At 49.4% G+C, this 19,784-nt stretch overlaps 1 protein-coding gene across 1 annotated transcript; it reads left to right on the forward strand.

Moving 5' to 3' along the window:
• The first annotated feature begins 678 nt into the window (after window positions 1-678).
• Window positions 679-18,225, forward strand: orb (polyadenylation element binding protein orb). Its single transcript, XM_037237887.1, has 9 exons — window positions 679-702; window positions 2,171-2,333; window positions 11,202-11,296; window positions 11,871-12,046; window positions 13,848-14,037; window positions 14,334-14,582; window positions 15,082-15,247; window positions 15,797-15,924; window positions 17,980-18,225. Exons 1-9 carry the CDS (start codon window positions 679-681, stop codon window positions 18,175-18,177), a joined length of 1,389 nt encoding a protein of 462 aa, XP_037093782.1. The 3' UTR covers window positions 18,178-18,225.
• The last annotated feature ends 1,559 nt before the right edge of the window (window positions 18,226-19,784 follow it).

A 19,784-nucleotide genomic window follows, 5' to 3' on the forward strand; every position in this document is an offset into this window, starting at 1 on the left:
CCTGATATCCAACTGCCATTGCATAATGAATGTATTTGTCGCCAGCCTCGCAGACAAATATGGATATAAATACAGCGGGACTCAAACGAGCCATGGACAATTGGAAGCATGCCGCCAAGCCGTTGCACGCAAATGATGGCAGCAGGTACCTGCAGTTGAATCTGAAACCCACATTGCAGGCATACACGCTTCACAAGCACGCTATATATGCACACAAAGAACGACCATGGCGGGTCTTTTGGGAGCAGGTTATTGTATGTATGCCGCACGATACCAAGTACAGCTGATCACTGAATGAACACTGATACCAGGCTTTCATCGGAATTGCCAATCTCTATCGATGCCTTGGTATTTATTCATGTAGGTAACAACCACGGTCCTAGCGGATGCCGCCGCAAAACCCGCCTCAGCTAACGTTTGTTACTAGTCAGCTGGCTAACACATGGCCGCGGGTTCCTAACAACCAATCACGTCCGTTTCCGTCGGGCCGTGTCTAGCCGCAGCGTCGGTAAGGTGACCGCCCCCGGCAATGAGACGACCCCAGGTCAGGGGTCAACAAGGGCGCCCGGTCAGTTGTGACTTGGGCCTGGTGGAGGGTGGTTTATCATGCTTCAGTGAAATTTTAAGCTTGCAATACCGTATTATTGTTTTTAATCGTTCTTAAGCAGATAATCAAGCATGAACGCTATGGAGCAACTGCGGGTAAGTTACCTGCAGTCTTGCGTGATTCGATGCCACGAATTTGCTTACATCCAAGTTAGGTTAGAAGGACCATGCAATTTTTATGACACGATGTTCATCGAAAACGTATATAATCCACGGCTACCATAGCAGGCCTGCTTCCTAGTTATGGTTAGTGTCATTATAATTTCCTTGCGTACATCGAACAGACTGAAAACGGCGTGAGCTCTGCCCACGTACCTTTTTGAAGGCTAGGCATGGAGGATGGAATTTCCGCGAAAATTTTATTGAGAATGTTTCACTGTGCAAGGCCCCAGACTCGTTGCTCTTTTATGATGACGTTTATTTCTGTGCTGGTGCTGTTGCTGCGGCTGATGAACATCTCTGAAACTGCATCCTAGTAAGGTCTAGCTGAGGGTTGTCCCTTTGCTTATGTCACAATTCTTTGTTTTAAAGGCCAACCGTGTCAAATGTTTTTCTGCATTCCGCCGGATCAATCCGGAGATGATGCCAACTAGTTTCTTTTGCACTCTTGGTTCCCACACGTGGACGACTTTAAGCCTCATATACGACCGTGGGTTTTTGACAGCTACGTTCGATCTTCACGGCCACGTCAGCTTAGCTGTCGTCGAATGTTATACACTGCCATCGAAATTGGAAAACTGCCCTGGCCCCTCGCAAGGCGAAAATGATGTGTAATTTACCAGCCGTTTAGACTTGTTATCTGCGTCTGGTCGGGACACCTGGAAACGTCAGATCAATCACTCTCGTTCCTCTGACGCATGGGCCTAGATCATAAATAACGTTGCGCATTTTGGCAGCCTTTCATCCCTTGGTTAGGCACTGGTTACGTGCAGCAATCTCCTCCACTGTTTCCTCTGTTAGAACTTTCTCCTTTAGATTATTTCATACTTATTCGCGGTCCGCATCAGGGTTTAGTTACGCCGTACAACCGTGTTACGCTCCGATTACGCTACATCAAGGCCCCTTCTCACTTACACGCGTAGTGCAATTCATGGACGGCTCCTATAAAGGCCGTCCACTGGTTGTGTAAGAATTTGGTGGCTGACTCGCTGTCGCCTTTTCGAGCCTCTGTGTGCCATTGCTTTTGGATCTGAGCTGACGTGCTGAGCAGCTGGGTATTGCCAGACTTTTCACCATGCTTTTGCGAGCCATGGGAATGTAAAGCAACGAATGCACTCGGTAGCAAAGTGCTACTGAGATAGTTTTCAAAATTCACACAACTGACGTTGTAACGTTGCATTTTAGAATACCTCTAAAAACTATAACGCACCGTTAAAGTCACAAAACTACGCAGAGCTACAACACATGCCTTCGTGAGCGTTGTTTGTGACCAATGCCTTCCATTACTATCGTCTTACTCGGTTTCAATCGCTCAACACATTTTACGTTGACATCTGTCTTTGCGCTCATGTAAATGCAAGTATTCTGGAGCTTGCAGAAGCCATATCTGTTTGGTATTCCGCAGAGCAACTACCTGTTCCCTGAGTCGCAAGATGGCCGCTCCACCGTCAGCGATATCAGCAATAGCAACAATTTGGAGACCTTTCAGAAGATAAACCAGATGCTGGAGAACTCTCTGGATCTCAGCAACCTGGGGGGTGACATCCGGCGACGAGGGATTTCCAACGGTAAGGTTTTAAACCTACTAGACATCCACCTTCAAACCTCTGGTTTTATGCAGCGAAATCCCGCGATCAGTCTACACAGCTATTTGGTGCGGTCTGCAGCTTAGATAAACTGAATAAATAACGACAATCTTGTTCATATTTATTGGCTGTTTGTGGGTCGGTATGCTCGGTATTTGCTGGCTGCGTTCGGATCATTTATGTAGTATGTGCCGGCTGTTGGCAGGTTCATCTTTTCATTGCGTTATTACTTTTGTAGCATTCCGCCAAGCATGGTATTTCGCCGCAGCACTATGAGAAACAATTATTCCAGATGAGTTATGCAATATCTAACTTACAAATACGTAGGCGATTGACACTAAGTCGTAGGAATGTTCACCGTAACTAGTGATGTGCTCGCGGCGCTTCGATCAACGAGCTGGGTGACAAAGTGACAGACACAGAGCAACCCGGCAGTCCTTGAAGGGATATTCCTGGCTTATCGCGCACTGTGGAAATCGAGCGCTCGTCTCGCACAAGCTCGTCACGCACACGCAACGCGCACTGTGCTGTTAAATCTTCGGCGACGGAAGTTCAGTGCTTGGTGATACCTGGTTTGGACTGCATTGAGTGTATGATGCGATGAAGATTTTATCTGAATGCTCGAAAATTATCGGCAGTGGCGTGGTCTTCAGAACCAGTTCGCTGAGGTTTCAACATGCTGGCTAAGGTGGCGGTAAACAATACTGTCATCTATATTGACATTGTTTTCATTACATTTCATTCGTTTCATTTCATACATTTTGTTGCATTTCATTGATACGATGACCGATCAGTGCAACTGTATCGCAAATGTCTGCCTAGGGTGGTTCAGTTTAGGTTTCAAGGCCGATGTATAGTAAGAGCCAGACAGTTGCCATGTGATGCGTCGGGCTTCCATCGACTGAAATCTTGAACTTCCCGGAAAATTGTTAGAGTTAAAATTCTAGTGCACCAATACTGTTATACATACATGCATCTTGATAAAGTTAAACCTGGATCATATATTGTGGCACTTCTTGTTTGAAAAATCGAGGTCACTGTCGTTCGCTGGTCGACTATGGATTACTTCAGAAGTCATCCATTCATGCTTACATTAGCAGTAAATAGGGTCGCTTTAACTTAAACCAGCCTTGCACTGCGAACAAACTCAGGACCAAAGCTGCCTGATATCGACGGAAACCATTGGCGAGGCTTCAGCATTACTGGGACATGTCTGGTTTGAGAGACAGCTCTTTCTGCACACGCTGAATCCCATGCCTCAGTCCAGAAGCTTGGGCTCAAACACCGCCCACAACAGGTACCGACCATTCTTAATTTGGCCTGATGGTTCCGCGTTAAGTTTTAAACACACCTTGCGTGCTTTGCAAAGGCCTAGAAAACTTACGATCGCCTCATTTTCAAGTGCATTTTTGTAGGAAACCGATAACTATTGCTGCCTCTCCGCATCCACGGACCACCCGTACGTGGACGAAAACGTCGCGGCCATGCCAGATGGTGAGGGATTTGACTTCAAAGGATCTAACTCGTGCATATGTTCTCAGTACTATGTGCGTGATATTTAGCGTAACGGCAGTCGTTCGTGCAGACCCGGCAATTCCTGACATCGCAGTCGATCAATGTGGCGGCGTACCGAATTGAGTCGTTGGCTAACAACCTTCAGCTTCAGGATGAGCACAGCCCGAAGTCTTCAGCACAGCCGATATAGTCGTTATTTAACACATCGGTTAACCAGCGCCTTCTGGTATATTGAAGGCCATTAACGGGGTATCCGACTTTCTCAGGACTAGTTACGTCTAATAACACTGGGCAGTACCACCGCAGCACCATCAAAACACACAGGGATACAATTATAATTATTTTCGACTCCGAATTATGCTGCCAACGCTTTCTAACGGAACTACACTGCTCCCGTGCAGTCGCGACCAGTCATCATGACAAACACCGTGCACACCTCTACTGGTGCGAATAAAAGAACGTTTGTGATTGGCCCAGCGAGCAAGGGCCTGTTGCCGAGGAGCACATTGACTGAACTTTGATTAGTTCATTACATTGATCATGTGGTACTCCCATTCCCAAAGCCAAGGTGAGCATCGAAAAGAGCCATTGTGGCAAACGCCATAGGGGAGAAGTCAAAGCCACGGTAAAAGGTGTCGTTAAATTCACGGGATAACATCGCTATGTCCGCATATGTCTTTGCCTGGTGAATCAGGCTTTTGGCGAATTTGTTCGTGTTGACACGTCAGTGTGTTCAAACAGTATGGAACACACAAACTGGAAAAGCAAGCCAAATGAAATGAATTGCCTTCATAGTAGAGGGCAGGAATTGCAATGAGATTCCTCCCGCAGAGCCAGCTACTTCAATTCGAAATTTTGAGCTTTTCGAATGGATTTCGATACCTTGTTTTGGTGATCCAATCGTACGCATCTGGTGTAACAAAAAGTGTGCAAGTACATAAAGGTTGGATACTCTCTTTCACCAGGAGGAGATCGAGCAGATGCACTTCCTTTATCGTATATAAATGATAGTAGTGTCTTAGTGCAGTACAGGTATGACTTGGTGCACGTATATACATATATGGCTTAGTGTCTTAGTAGAGCACAGTCTGACTGAGGAGATGGATGGGGATAAACAAGACAAGATCCCGTATCTGCAGGTAAAGGTGAGGCAAAGACGTGCGAAATTAGGTGACGGCAGAACACTGCATTACTGCATTCGCAGCAAGACAGTTCAGTCATTAAGCTATATGGGGAGGGAGGGGGGGGGGGGGGGGAGCGTCCTGTCAGGTATGAAAGTACACCGCTTTGTCAATGTCTTTTTCCTTAGTCGATGGAACTCAAAGACCGATATTTTTATCGGAAGGCATTGACTGTGTCTGTGCCTGCTTGGTCAGGAAGCGCTGACTGTCTGTGCCTGCCTGGTCAGGAAGCGCTGACTGTCTGTGCCTGCTTGGTCAGGAGGGACTGATTGTGTCTGTACCTGTTTGGTCAGGATGGCTGACTTTGTCTGCACGCGTTTTTCAGACACGTTGAACTGCCGCTCCGCCAGCCTGGAGGTGCGACGCCGGTCGACACAGAACAGCGGTATGTTTCGTCAACCATTCTTCCGTAATCACTCATGTTTTGGGCCCCGTGTCCGCGGCGTGGTCTCTGCGCTCTAAACCTGAAGGAGAAGCGGTGGATATCCCGTCATAAAAGGTTATTTGGATCCTCCTTACGTGTCTTGGAACAATGAGGCTGGGCTGCAAACCCACTATACAGATTGTTAAACCTTTCATGACGCAGCATGGAGGGGATGAGCATTGCAACTTCGTCAAATTGGGACTTCCAACACGCTCAACGGACCGAGCTCGCTCAAGCTCGAGGTTTCACTACACTTAGTCCGCGCTCAGGTCCGCGCAAATGTCCGCAAATGAAAACTACAGAAGGGCATTCAGCCCACTGACCTTACAGGTTGCACCCAAAACACACTTCAGCCTTACGTCTCACCTGTCGCATTTGTTTGCTCGGAACACGAAATTGCCAACGTGCATTTTGTGCGTGAAACGCTGTTTTCGGGGTTGTGACCGCACGGATTAACACGCGCCCGGGTGGACGGTTGGGTGCCCTTCGCTCGCATGGGGATAGGTCAGTTTGGCCCCTGATATTTGGGAACTTAGAAAGCTAGAAACAGCAAATTCACGGTGTGTTGGCCTGTACGTGAACTCGCTTAGGCCAAAGTTTGAGGTTTCTAGGTCATGACCTTCGGATTAAATAAGGTCAAAAGTGTACAACTACCAAATCGCACAAGACTGCTTTGAGTGTGTCATTTGAATAAACGACAACAATTACGCCAGGCGGTGCGCTCCTAAAAACCGAAATGTTGACCTGGGTTGTTTTTAGTCAGTTATCTATTTTGGCCTTTAAGAAGTCCATGGGAAGTGTATGATATGGTTTCTGTTATCAATAAATTGGAAATGGCACCAGAATTTACCCCGTACAGCAGGCCCCAGAGTAACAAAACGGGCTGGTTCTGACCTTGGTCTGACCTTCATACCTGACCCTAGGCCAGAGGAATTTGTCCATTCAATGGGTTTGTGGGCTAAAAAGTATCTCAGATGTACGATTTGCCTAATACTCCGTTGTTGCATTAGATTTAACGATTGTCTAAAAAATTGGCTTCCCTGGATCCATTGCCAGACTTAGCCTGTCACAGGTCAGCGACCATACGAGGCACATCCAAATTTTAATACTAAGCGATCCGTTATTCAATTTCCTACAGCTATGCAAAATATGGCCCTGCTACGCGCGCTGTTGGGAAACCGCTTCATTCCGGAACGACCTTTGGGAGGTGGTCAAATTCACCACCCCACCCAAGCGCGCGTTGAATTAAGCAGCCTGGAAAATAATTGCTTTAAGTTTTTGACTCCAAGGTGCAATTCATGGCGTTGTTAGGTGTATCGCGCCCTGAAGTGTGCGCAGATACTCTCCCGCCATTTCATTCAAGCGAGACGTTACCATCGAGGCGCATGATTCGCTGAAGCAAGGCTATAATAACATTTCAAAGTGAATAAATCGCAATTCGTTTCACCATACGACCTTGACACAGTCCGCACCTGACAAAGTTTTAGGGATTCCTCGCCAGGTACGCTTCACGCGGGAGCGTGGAGTAACTTGTACTGAGTAAGGGAGTCCAATGCTCGTCCGTGGGTTCGCCAGGGGCCTTCTTATTGCTCATACATGGGTCCGATTTTTCCCATATTTTACGCACGTTTGGTGTTCTGGTGAACCAAAAGCAATCCCAAACCAGAAAACACCACCGAGACTGAACTTGAATCACTACGTCTATCGAAGGATACCAGGTCTGTGTTTGTAGCTGGCAGCCTTCCAGAGCAGGGTGGCACACCGGCCTCTCGTCCTGTTCCCGCCGGGGCGGACTGCCGGTTATCCGGCCGCGTCCTGGCGCCATATTTGCGACCAGTTGATTTCGCGCCGGATGTATTGCCTTGCGACGCCTGGCGGCAAAGTCCGACACTGCTCTCCGGGCTGTTTTCAAATGTCATCATTAGGAACTGCCCTCCGATCTGACTTTTGGCCCAGGGTGCGCGCGCGGTGGACGGGCGGAAAACCAGCCATAAAACGGCGTCGACAGTGGGCAGTCTCTTTGAAGCCGAAGATCTTTCCGCCTGGTGCCGACCGCTCGCTAAGATGGATCTGGACGTTCTGTTTGAAATTTACCTACGCGGTGATTCGTCGCTGAGCAACTTTTTCCGTTGCATAACTCTCAGTAACCTGAGGATTTCCTGGATTCGAAAGCTGTCTGGTAAGTGGATAGCTGATACATTTGGTGTGTAATTTGTTCCTTTAAAAGTATTTTTCATATCCGCGCATGCCACTTTTGTGTCTCGTTCCTTTATTGTCGTGTTATTCCACGCTGCACGTTGCGAAAGTTCGAGAAAGCTTTGCACCGAACACTAGTTGTCGGCAATAGATGTCCTTCTTTCATGTCTGCAATTTATTCCTTATTTCTAAGACGCCGTGCATCGAGGATTTCCTCAAAATAAAATCAAAACTCAGAAAATAGTATTCATAATGCGCATGTCGTATATCTCTTTTTACTTTTTGGACATACTTTGGACATGCTTTGGACATGCCTCGGACACTTTTACACATCGTCATATTACTATCGCACACTTTGGACACATATTGGGCACATATTGGGCACATATTGGGCACATATTGGGCACATATTGGGCACATATTGGGCACATATTGGGCACATATTGGGCACATCTTGGGCACATCTTGGGCACATCTTGGGCACATCTTGGGCACATCTTGGGGATTCTTTTGACATACTTTTGGCACACTTGGGCATACGTTGGGCATACGTTGGGCATACGTTGGACATACGTTGGGCATACGTTGGGCATACGTTGGGCATACGTTGGGCATACGTTGGGCATACGTTGGGCATACGTTGGGCATACATTGGACATACATTGGACAGTTTGGACATAAAACCCCGCGTGCGCTTTGAGTGCGCGTATTTTTTATGCACGTCCTTATTTGAAAATTGAGCGGGCTTTACGTGCGCTTACTCGGCGCCACGCGCGTTCACGTTCACGTACATGCTCGATCAGGGAGCTAAAATCGCTTTTAAATGGGTGGGGTGGGGGTGGAAAATTCCATCGCAAAAAGACCGTGCGGGAATGAAAAAAAAATCAATTCACAAAAGATGGAGCTTACGAGCTTGTGACTGATGCTTCAGCAAACAAAGACATCTTTTTCAAGTTGTTATGGACGTGATATCGGAAACCTGACAAAACTATTTTGTTTAACATCTTAGGCCATTAAAGTGAAGCAGAATACATGAAAGCATAGTAATTTCATGGCAGTGTAATGAACATAACAAACTGCCAACACCAATAATTTGATGCTGCGCTGAACACTTCCCTTCCACAGCACTTTAAACACAAAACAAAGCAAAGGAATTCAATAACAAAATGACAATAGAAAATTCAACAAGCATACAACATTCAAACAAAAAACCTTGGACTCATACATATCAGCCCATCACCAGGTTAAACGCAATGGACATATCGCTGGATTCTGTTGAGATGGGTTCAGAGAAAACGAACATTTTGTCACTGTTTCTTATAAAATACCAATGATTATTTCCATGAAAGAAGCCTCGCTACGTCTAGCCTAAAAAGGCTTACTTCATCTCACCCTGTCTAACCTGTTTGTATCACAGCAACAGTTGTGAGTTACGGATTCTCCTACAATTCCTGTTGCCACTTACCATGCACTTAACCAACTTAACCCAAGTTATGTAGAACATCTCATATGTTCTCTCTCATCTCATGCCCATATGCTGAACATCTCAACGCGTCTATCTAACAGCACTTGTGGTAGCAACATGATAAAGCTAATCTTTGGCTGATTTAAACTTACATTTTCATTCAGTTCATTTGTGTACGCTTGTTGACATCAGAAAAAGTCGACAACGCACAAATCAAAACACTTTAAATCATTTTCAACAATTTATTCTGATTGCCACGATTAACCTTTGTCAAGGACAATAAGGGGTATGCTCCACAAAACAATCTCTCTTTCTTCTGCAAAAGTAACATAACTTTTAGATGACCATACCAGTATTGCTGCTTGCCTTTTTATCTGCAGCGAAGGCATCTAATAAGGCTTATTCATTCATATTTTAGGACACTGTTTGAGATGCTTGCTTCAAATTTTAAATGGGGTGGTTCGACTACTTGTTACATACTATTCAACTCATTTTATAATTGCTATGCAGCTTAGAGCATCCCTGTGTTAAAAATATAGTGCATATATACGGTACAGTGATTTGCCAGTCAGCAAACCATGACAACTATAGAAAATATCTGGTTAAAGCAGCCATGAAGCGCCACTTCGAGAAATTTGGGGCAAATAATCAAGAATATGGAACAACATAAACCCATTACATGCATTGTAGCATCATAATTTGTCTTATGACAAAACAAGATGGATTAAAACAGAAAATAGCAAAATCTGGTTATCAATCATGTGTTAAAATAGGTGCGGTAAGCAATTACTTGATCCACAGCAGACTTAATGGATTCTTCCTGCCCCCCCCCCCCCCAAAAACAAAGTCAGCACCTTTTGCATGATCTGCTGGCAGACAGTCATCCCACCCCCCCCCCCCCCCCCCCCCAAATATAAATATCAATCATGCCCACCAACCTACGAGATTAAAATGCGAGACAAGTAGGAAGTGTGCATGATAAACATCTCCAGAGGGCAGCATTTTGCCATCAAACGCTTCTATGTTAGCTGCGCCAGGTCTGCCCCAAAGCTCCGTATGGCAGCACTAGGATAGCCTTGTCAGATGGCCTGGTGAGTTAGATACACTCGAAAGGCTTAGATTTATCATTATTGAGCACCACCATAAGCCAAGAAAACGGTTGACAGAGGGTTTAACAGGGCACAGATGTCGGTTAAAAGAAGTTCCGTGCTTCAGATTGTCTCCTTCATTCTCTGTGAATTGTTCGCTCTTAGGTGCACTCTTGGGCTTTCAGTAAAATTCTCTACCAGGCCTTGCTGGTGTTTGCACCAGGCTCTGCTTTCGTGGTGTGGTGGTGAGACAAAAAAGGGGATGCGTGAAAACCGTGCATTTGGCACACAGCTGCCGGTTGTGCTGCATGTTGTAAACAAACCAAACTTAATGCGTGCGAGCGGCTGGGGTCGTTGGGGTTCTTGGGCTTGGAGGTACCTGGCGCCCTTACTCTGTGCATACATAGACATGATTCAGATGTAGGTGAGGCAGGACATAGCCATAGGTGTCCAGGTTCTGTGGGGCCTTGTTTATGCTTGGTGGTTTCATGTGAGCTCGGTTTTGGATGCCATCTGAAAACCTCAGAAAGGGAAATAGGGTTTGGCATGTGCGATTAGACAATGTCGGGCAGGAATGAAAAATTCACTTCAAATATGGGAAGGAGTGAAATTCCTCCTCACAGGGTGCTGCTTTACACCCAAAGCCAGCAATTCTAGGACACTGCGCTCGACGCGGCACACTTCGCCGGCACGCGCATTTTGAATGCACAAACTGTTTGTGCACTGCACATTGATGGTGCGCGCACCCAATTTGGCACCCAATCTGTAAGCACGCACGCTTGATCGGCACGCACACTGTGCGTTCAGCGGATTAGATGAGATCAGATGAGTTTGCTGTGAGGGTTCGCTGTCCCGATGTGTGCCGGGTCACAGAGTGCCGCCCTGACGCTCGCCTGGGTGCCACATGACCCTTGTAGCCTGCGTGCCCTAAAGCCCAAATCACCACCGCGTGACTGTCACCCGCCTCATGTTACGTTACAGATGCATCTATGACGCTCGACGGCTTGATGAATACGTACTCTCCCGACAACGTCTTCAAGGAAAATTACCGGACGCCAACGTCGAAATCTATCGACGTAAGTTTAAGCTTGAAATTTTGTTCTATCTCGTATCCATAGGCGCCGGAAACAAGATGGCTTAGGCCGCAGCGTATGCTTTTCCGTGTCTGCTTCTGTGGTGCAACTGATAAAAGGTTGCATCAACAAGCGTTCAGTGTTATCTTCCCCTTAAATACACATCCTCCTAAATGAAGCTGACGAATGCGAGGTGTGACGGTGCCGAAATTAGCTGACGAATGCGAGGTGTGACGGTGCCGAAATTAGCTGACGAATGCGAGGTGTGACGGTGCCGAAATTAGCTGACGAATGCGAGGTGTGACGGTGCCGAAATTAGGCTGACGAATGCGAGGTGTGACGGTGCCGAAATTAGGCTGACGAATGCGAGGTGTGACGGTGCCGAGGCACACGTTGATCAGCTGGTCTTCTAAAAACATCTTCAACATGTGACTGAACACAATCAACGCAGCTTTTCATGGACAGCAACATGCAATAATCGCCGAGCTGTGCCTTGCCCGCTTCTACGATACCGGCGACGCCAGTACGCGCGCGGGTGCTGACCGCTGGCCCCTGCGTCCTGACCGTGTGCCCGCAGCTGGACCAGCTGCAGGAGTGGAACCCCAGCAAGCTGCTGTACAACTTCAGCGGCACCCCGTCGCCGACGCTGCGCCCGATCCGAGGCTCGCGCTCCTCCTACTCCGGCACGGCCGACACGGGCAGCCCGACGCTGGAGCAGGCCATCCTGATGGGCTGCCGCGACTTCCGCAGCCCGTCGCCGGCTGACTCGGACACGAGCGGCGTCGGCACGGTCACCGGCAGCGACGGCTCCATGCTCTCCGACCTCATGGTGAGAGGACGGGCCAGCGAGCGGGTCTGACGCAGCTCAGGCGAGCGACGTCGGGGAGGGAGAGGAGTCGGGAGGCGGTGTTGGAGGATTGGGAGATCAGGGAGGGAGAGGAGTTCGAGAAAGCTGGTCATTTGTATCGAGTTGGGCAGTCGGCGACTCTTGACCATAACATCTTCACGAGACCATACAAGACGCATAGCATCGCAGATGCCTGGAGCCAGCCGACGCTGCCTTTCGACTGAATATATATATATATATATATATATATATATATATATATATTGTAGGATAATGACACTATTTTTACATGTTACTGACCCCGACGTTGATGTGCATGGTACAGAAGACCCAGTGCGATTCATGACTTACGCTCACAAAAGATGAGAAACCTTGACGAAAGAAAACAATAATCTTCTTGCACTACATTTGTGCGCACCTTGCCGCACGCTCGGGTGGGGTAGGGTGTGTGTGGCGGGGGGGGGGGGGGGGACGGGACACGGGGCACGGGCCAAATTAACCCCCCGAAGGTTTTTCCAGAATGATTTTGGAACAGCGCGGCAAGCTGTAGAGAACTGAATAGCGATTTTTGAATTAGATTTGCTCTGTGAGGTCGCTGACTTATGACAGGTCAGTCAGGCGATGACTGTCAGCGAAGGGGATTGCGAGGGAGCGCTAGGTCTGATGCAACAACAGAGTGTTAGATGGAGCCATCATATATCAGTTTCTTAGGCAATAGGCCAGTTGAAGTTATAATTTTAACCGACCTTACCGACTAGCGGTGAGGTATGGTGAAGTATGGAGGTGAGGTCAAACCAAAGTCGGAACCAGCCCGTCCTTTTATTCGAGTATGCTTTACGATGTAGTTTCTGGTGCTAAATAAAGACTGGTACCACAGCAGGCATGTTCCATGAACTTTAAAAGGTCCGAGGAAGTCTCCAGCCTAAGATGACCCAGGTCCACGTTTCATTTCCAGGAGAATGCCGCCCAGTACAATCCATAGCGCTTATTTGAATGACAAAAGGAACACTTTCGTAGACATCTGGTCACCTTGACCTTAAAAGGTTAAAAAGGTCGCTGACTTTAATTGAACACCATTTAATTCAAATTGGAGTAGGTATCTAGGTTGACGGCAGTTGCATAAGGTCTGCAGGCACTTGAGACACCAATCTGGCGTTTCACTTCGTTTGACCTCATTCGATCCAAATATTATAGCCTAGGAATCTCAAATTTCGGCACAAGTGCAAGCACAGGCTAACAAACCTGTGAATTTGGTGTCTAACTATCTTAGTTTTTTGGGATCTCAGTGAAGAGGGCAGTCCAATTGACGCCTCACCCGAGCGAGCGGTATTTGACCGACCACCCAAGCGCATGTTAAGACTAACTATAATTACTTCGCGCTAGCTGACCTTTGCCCGGCTTTACGCCAGGCCGCCCGGACAAGACCATAAACCAATTTGTATTTTTGTCTACCGTTGCTAAGGAACACGGGAGCCATGTTTCTCTGACCTTTGACCAACCAACAAACTCTTCCTCTCTATTTCACCCGCAGAACAGCCTCAACATCGGTTACGGCAGCCGCAGCGGCGGCGGCAACGGCGGCGGGGCAGGCACCGGCAGCGGCGGCGGCGGCGGCGGCGGCGGCGGCCTGCAGGCTCCCGGCGGCGCGCCGGTCAGTCTGCAGTCCCTGCTGCGGCCGCGGCGGCCGCCGCTGCCGGCCGAGTTCGACCTGTCGCCGGCGGCGGCCCACTTCTCGCCGCGCCTGGCCGTGCCGCCGGCCGCGCCCGTGCGGGACCAACGCGCCATCGAGCAGGCGGCCAAACAGCACCGCAGCGCCGCCTCGCTGTACGACGCCACCTACACCTGGTCCGGCCAGCTGCCTCGCAAGGTGCACAGAAACCCCGTCTACTCCTGCAAGGTACGCTGCACGCGGTTGAGTGGCGCGTGCGAAGGGGGCTGGGAGGGGCCCATGGTCTTGGGTCCGTCGGGAAGGCGACTGTGAGACCAGGGGAAGGGCGAATAAGTGCATAGGGAGCCAAGTCCTGGCTGTGGGAAGCGATGCAACTGGTGGCATTGGCATTGGTGATTGGTGGCATTGGTGATTGGTGGCGTTAGCGATTGGTGGCGTTGGCGTTTTGCAATGTTGGTGATTGGCAGTATTGGTGATTGGCAGCATTGGCGGCTGGCGTCGTTGACAGTGTGCACATCGGGCAGGTGTTCCTGGGTGGTGTGCCATGGGACATCACTGAATCTGCCCTGGCCTTCGCCTTCAGGCCGTTTGGTCCCATTCGGGTCGAATGGCCTGGCAAGGATAGCAATGGCAACCCTCCCAAGGGCTACGTCTACGTGTTATTCGAGTCTGAAAAACAGGTCAAGGCCATGCTGGAAGCGTGCACGTACGACTTGGGCAACAGCGGCAACTGCTACTTCAAAATTTCGTCTAGGCGTATGAGGTCCAAGGAGGTGAGAAGTATGAAGTGAGGGAATTGGACGGGCAAATGCGATGAGGTACTGTTTTTACTGATTTTGGGAACCACTTACGTAGCACACTTAAAAAGGCGCTCTTTAGTTTAAGTGTTCTGTATTGTGGTAGTTGCTATGGTTTCGCTTTCCTTGTAGTTTCCCTCACAACTTAAAAACTTAAAGGCTGGCGCAGTAGACTAGTTTAACAAAAATTGTCGCACTTGTCACACTGTGCGCTGCTCGTATGCTCATTGTCTAAACCTCATTGTCTAAACCAGAGTGCCAACGGTGTAAAATGCCTCTCCGTGGGCTTACTCTCGAGCTGCCGCTCCTCCAACGCACAGCGCTGCTCGCACCGTGCCGCCTATGCCCCCCCCCCCCCTCCCACCGTACCCACTCAGCCACGCCCTCTGCTCCTGTCGTCTGCGCGCCGCGCCGCGTCGGCCGCCTGCCGTGCCGCTGCCTCGTGTGACCGGCCGCCACGCACCGCCGGCGGCAGGTACAGGTGATTCCCTGGGTGATCGCGGACAGCAACTACGTGCGCTGTCCGTCGCAGCGGCTCGACTCTCAGATGACGGTGTTCGTGGGCGCCCTGCACGGCATGCTAACGGCCGAGGCCCTGGCGCGCATCATGAACGACCTGTTCGGCGGCGTCGTCTACGCAGGTCAGCAGTCTGGCGTGAAGTCTGAATTGGTTTTAAATAGGGTAGGAGGATTTGGAGTGTTATTAGGATACATCAGTTTTTTTGGTTGGGGATTGGTGGGGGTTGAGTGATTTGTTGGGAGATTTGTTGAGGATATCGTAGGGGGTGGGTTTGAGGATGGGTTTGAGAATGGGTTTGAGGTGGGGCCTATGTTGGCCTTAAATCCAACCCTTACCATTAATCCGGTGAGGGTTGGATTCAGGATGAAAATCAGCCCAAACTCTGAGCCGTATTAGAGTTCAGTCATCTTTGAATAACTGTTGAGTAGGGATTGAGCGGTGGTTGAGAGGTTGCGGGTTTGGGGTCGGCTTTTGGGGATTTTGGGCGCATCTGAGTCTTGGCTGGGTTTGAGGATAGGTGACTCATCGTAGTGCTTCTATAGCTTTCCGTAAATGCTGTTTTTTTCATCGCTATACGTTTCCTAATGCTCTAATTCTTCTTTTGTTTTGATTGTTTGCTCTTGTCTCGCATCTCTAATCCTCATTTTACATATGTTACGTTGGTCTGCAGGTATAGACACGGACAAGCACAAGTACCCGATTGGGTCCGGCAGGGTGACTTTCAGCAACCAGAAGTCCTTCATGAAGGCCGTGGGGGCAGCGTTCGTCGAGATCAAGGCGCTCAAGTTCACGAAGAAGGTGGTCAATGCGGCAGTGACTGGGGGGGGGGGGGGGGGGGCAAAAGTTTTTTGTTTCGATGCCCGGTCCTCAAAGACTGGCTTAACCGGTAATCATACAACGGACTTTATCAGCCATCATTGTGCACTTGTGACTGAAGGTCGTAGCGCCACGTGACCTGAAAAATTGTTATGGTATTTGGTTGGTGACACAATACCAACTCCACGTCACGGGGTCACGTCTGGCGCCCAGTCCTCTATACCGGTAGCGAACTATCGCTGAGCCTCCCGTGTCTGGTGTCGCCACATTACATATGTCTATCCGGATTTGATGGTGACTTGATAGTTTCCTACCTCTGACGGCCTGACACTCCCTCCAGTCTCCGCTACATGGCATGGTCCGCTGGGTCCCTCCCATGTGTCTCGTTTCTGGGGATCTGAAACTCCCGCGCCGCCCAGTGAGCGGACACTTTCTTTTCACCCTCGGCTGGTGCATGGTCAGATGTTTCCAGTCGCTGGCACTGACCTAACAAGTGCTCCAGGTCCTGAGATAGCGACCTGATGCGCATAGCTCCAGTTCGTGATAGTACCAACGACATTCCTCCCGTCTCTGATGGAATCCTGCCTTTGCTAACCGTCCCTGACGGAGCACTGGCTCTGTGTTAGCGACCTCTGGCAGCCTGACGCTGATCTGGTAGGGCACCGGACACGGTAGCCCGTATCTGACTGTAATCGGCATCTCGTATTCTATCGATAGTGACTGGACATCGTTTTCTGTGTCATGTGTCGGATAAGTGGCCTGACAATCCTCCGTCCCCGGTATGCCACTAATGACAGCGGACCATTAGCGCTCATCGGAACCTGCGGCGCTTTAATTGCCTGCAACGGCTCTCTTTGTTTGTTTCCCGGTACAAATGACACTGAACAACTCTCAAATTCACGATGAACGTCAAAATGCAATGTTTTTTATGCTTGACTTTTGACCGCAAGGTTTTTGGAAATAGGGAGGTATATCGCGTGACCGAAAAAGATCTAAAACGTGGTACAGCATATCTCCGAGAAAAAAGCCCGTGCTGTCTGCCACAATTCAACGACAATTGTGATTGCAGAAATAACTGACAACTCTTGTGGCCGAAAATTGCTTTCCCAACTCCAGGAGAATTGTACTTGACCATGGTTTGAGTTAGTTGCCGCCATGTAGATGCGCCATCACATACACGGCTGCATGCATGCATGCACATATATGCATAGCGTTTCATTGCATAACATTGTGCGCATGCAATACACTATGTGCATAATGCATGCATTTTCATTACATTTTACAGATGTATAACGTATGCATATGCATAGCATATGAATATGCATGACGGACGCGAATGTGTAGCATTGTGCATATGCATGACGTACCCAGCAATTGGTAACTATGCGTTATTGTATTCCTTAAGTCCCGAATCCTGCTCCGTCACATCTGGGCGTGGCCGCGAATGCGGTGGCCTGGTCTGTGTCATTTGGCATGACGCTACCCTCGGACCTGACGAATGCGATGGCCTGGTCTGTGTCAGTTGGCATGGCGCTCCCCTCGGACCTGACGAATGCGATGGCCTGGTCTGTGTCAGTTGGCATGAAGCTATCCTCGGACCTGACGAATGCGATGGCCTGGTCTGTGTCAGTCGCCATGACGCTACCCTCATACCTGACGAATGCGATGGCCTGGTCTGTGTCAGTTGGCATGACTCTTCCCTCGGACCTGACAAATGCGATGGCCTGGTCTGTCAGTCGGCGTGACGCTGCCCTCGGATCTGACGAATGCGATGGCCTGGTCTGTGTCAGTTGGCATGACGTTCCCCTCGGACCAGACGATTTGACACTCCTTCCCCGTTTCTGATGACGACCGAAAGCTACGCTGTCTCGCCCATGGGGAGCTGCCAGTCTGCCTCTATCTGTCCGGCGGCGGCCCAACACCAGGTGTGCAGTCTCTGCGGACTATGCGACATCCCATCCCACCACTGGCGGCGACGGCGACCTGGTGTTGGCCGTGACCCGACCTCGACCTGACGCGACCTCGGCCCGGTTGCAGGTGCAGATCGACCCGTACCTGGAGGACTCGCTGTGTTCGGTGTGCGCCACGCAGCAGGGGCCCTACTTCTGCCGCGACCTCTCTTGCTTCAAGTACTTCTGCCGCGTCTGCTGGACCTGGCGCCACTCGAGCGACGCGCACCGCGGCCACAAGCCGCTGATGCGCAACTCGCGCACGTCGGTGGGCGCGCGTGTCTGAGCGTCGGCCGCTGCCGGGTCAGCCCGGCACCGGCGCCTGCCGGGGCCGCCACACGCCGGCTGGCGGGCCGCGCCGCCGCCGCCGCCCGGCGCCGGGCGCCGCGGCGCCCCGGCGCGGCACGGCCGGCGGCGCGGCCCGCGGCAGGGACCCCTCTCCCTGACGCACAACCAACCACACACCCCCTCCACAAGACCCAACGACGCACGTCCCTCCCGTCGGCCAGGTTGGTTTGAGAACCAAACGCGTTGATTTTCGTTCGCGCAAGAAGCTTTAAGTTTGCTGATATTCTGGTGTCGGTAGTGCTACCTGGCGGTAAATTAGGTTATGGAATGGTTTATTTGACGTGGATCGCTACTAACCTAAATATTATGCAAACAAAGCGAACTGGCGTCGAGCGATGTTCACATAAAAATGAAAAAATATATAAAAACAAAACAGCTATATCTCGCCCCGACTTCATTTGTTTTCAGCGTTCTGCATTGGAGTGAATTGTTTTGTGCCAGATTGTTCTTATTTTACACCCTCCCTAGGCTTAGGCAAAACTCCTTTTTGAAGAGCCAATGACTTCGCGCGAAACCGGACAAGCCAGCTGATCATGTTTACTGCAACACTTGCGTGTGTATATATTTATTTACTATTTCTCTGAGCCTTTAACGATACCCTAGTCTTCTTTGTGACGTGTCTGTGACTGTGTGCGAACTGTAAAGCAATGTGACGTTTGGAAATAAATACCGCTGAGGAAAATCAGCTTTTTAAATGCCGGCGTAAGTAAATTGCAAGCTTTGCGCCCTAAACCTGCTCATCAACAATCTGAACGTGTTCTCGCGTCTGGAAATCGCGACCTTTGAAAGCCATTTGGTCTGCCAAAGAGTAAACAGTGGTAGTGATCTGATTTGCCCAAGAGTAAGCTATGGTAGTGATTTAGTCTGTCCAGAAGTGAGCCGATTGGTTTCCAAAGATCATCCGGTCTACGTGCCTGAAAGACCGAACTCTCTCCCATACGAACTATGTGAATGTTTCGCAATACGACTGCTTCTAATCATTCAACCAAAAAAAAAAAAAAACTGCCAGAAACGCCAAATTCACATGGCAGGCAAGGTTCTCTGCAAGCTTATTAGCGTCACTTATTAGGGTAGTGAGGTCTTTCCGTCAAATGAGAACAAAAGCCAAACTAGATCGGTTTTCCAAATGATGCAGACACCCTCGCGCGGCCAGCCTTAACCTAAAGGCGAGATGTCGCACGTAATCTTATCGGGTCGGTGACATAACATGACATGAAATCCTGCCGACATAAAAATCAAGAATTACCGAAGTGACATGCTACTCAAGCAGAAGGTTAGTCCAGGTCATTTTAGGTCGGTGACCTTTGATCTGCATGGTGTTAGAACAACACGTTTGTTGAAATCCTGGTGGATGTCAAAAATACACCCACAAAGGAAGTTTTACAGTAAAAGCTGTTGGGTTCGTACCTTGGTCTGAGCTTCATGCCTGACTCAAACTTAATGAAGTTAGTTGCAATCCTTATCGAATCGTCAAATGCATTTCAGAGTTCAAACAGTTGTCGTAACACCTCCCCGTCGCAGCGCCTTAAAATATATCCTAAGACT

This window comes from Pollicipes pollicipes, unplaced genomic scaffold (assembly GCF_011947565.3).
Source record: "Pollicipes pollicipes isolate AB1234 unplaced genomic scaffold, Ppol_2.1 Scaffold_7262;HRSCAF=8765_pilon_pilon_pilon, whole genome shotgun sequence".
NCBI lineage: Eukaryota > Metazoa > Arthropoda > Thecostraca > Pollicipedomorpha > Pollicipedidae > Pollicipes > Pollicipes pollicipes.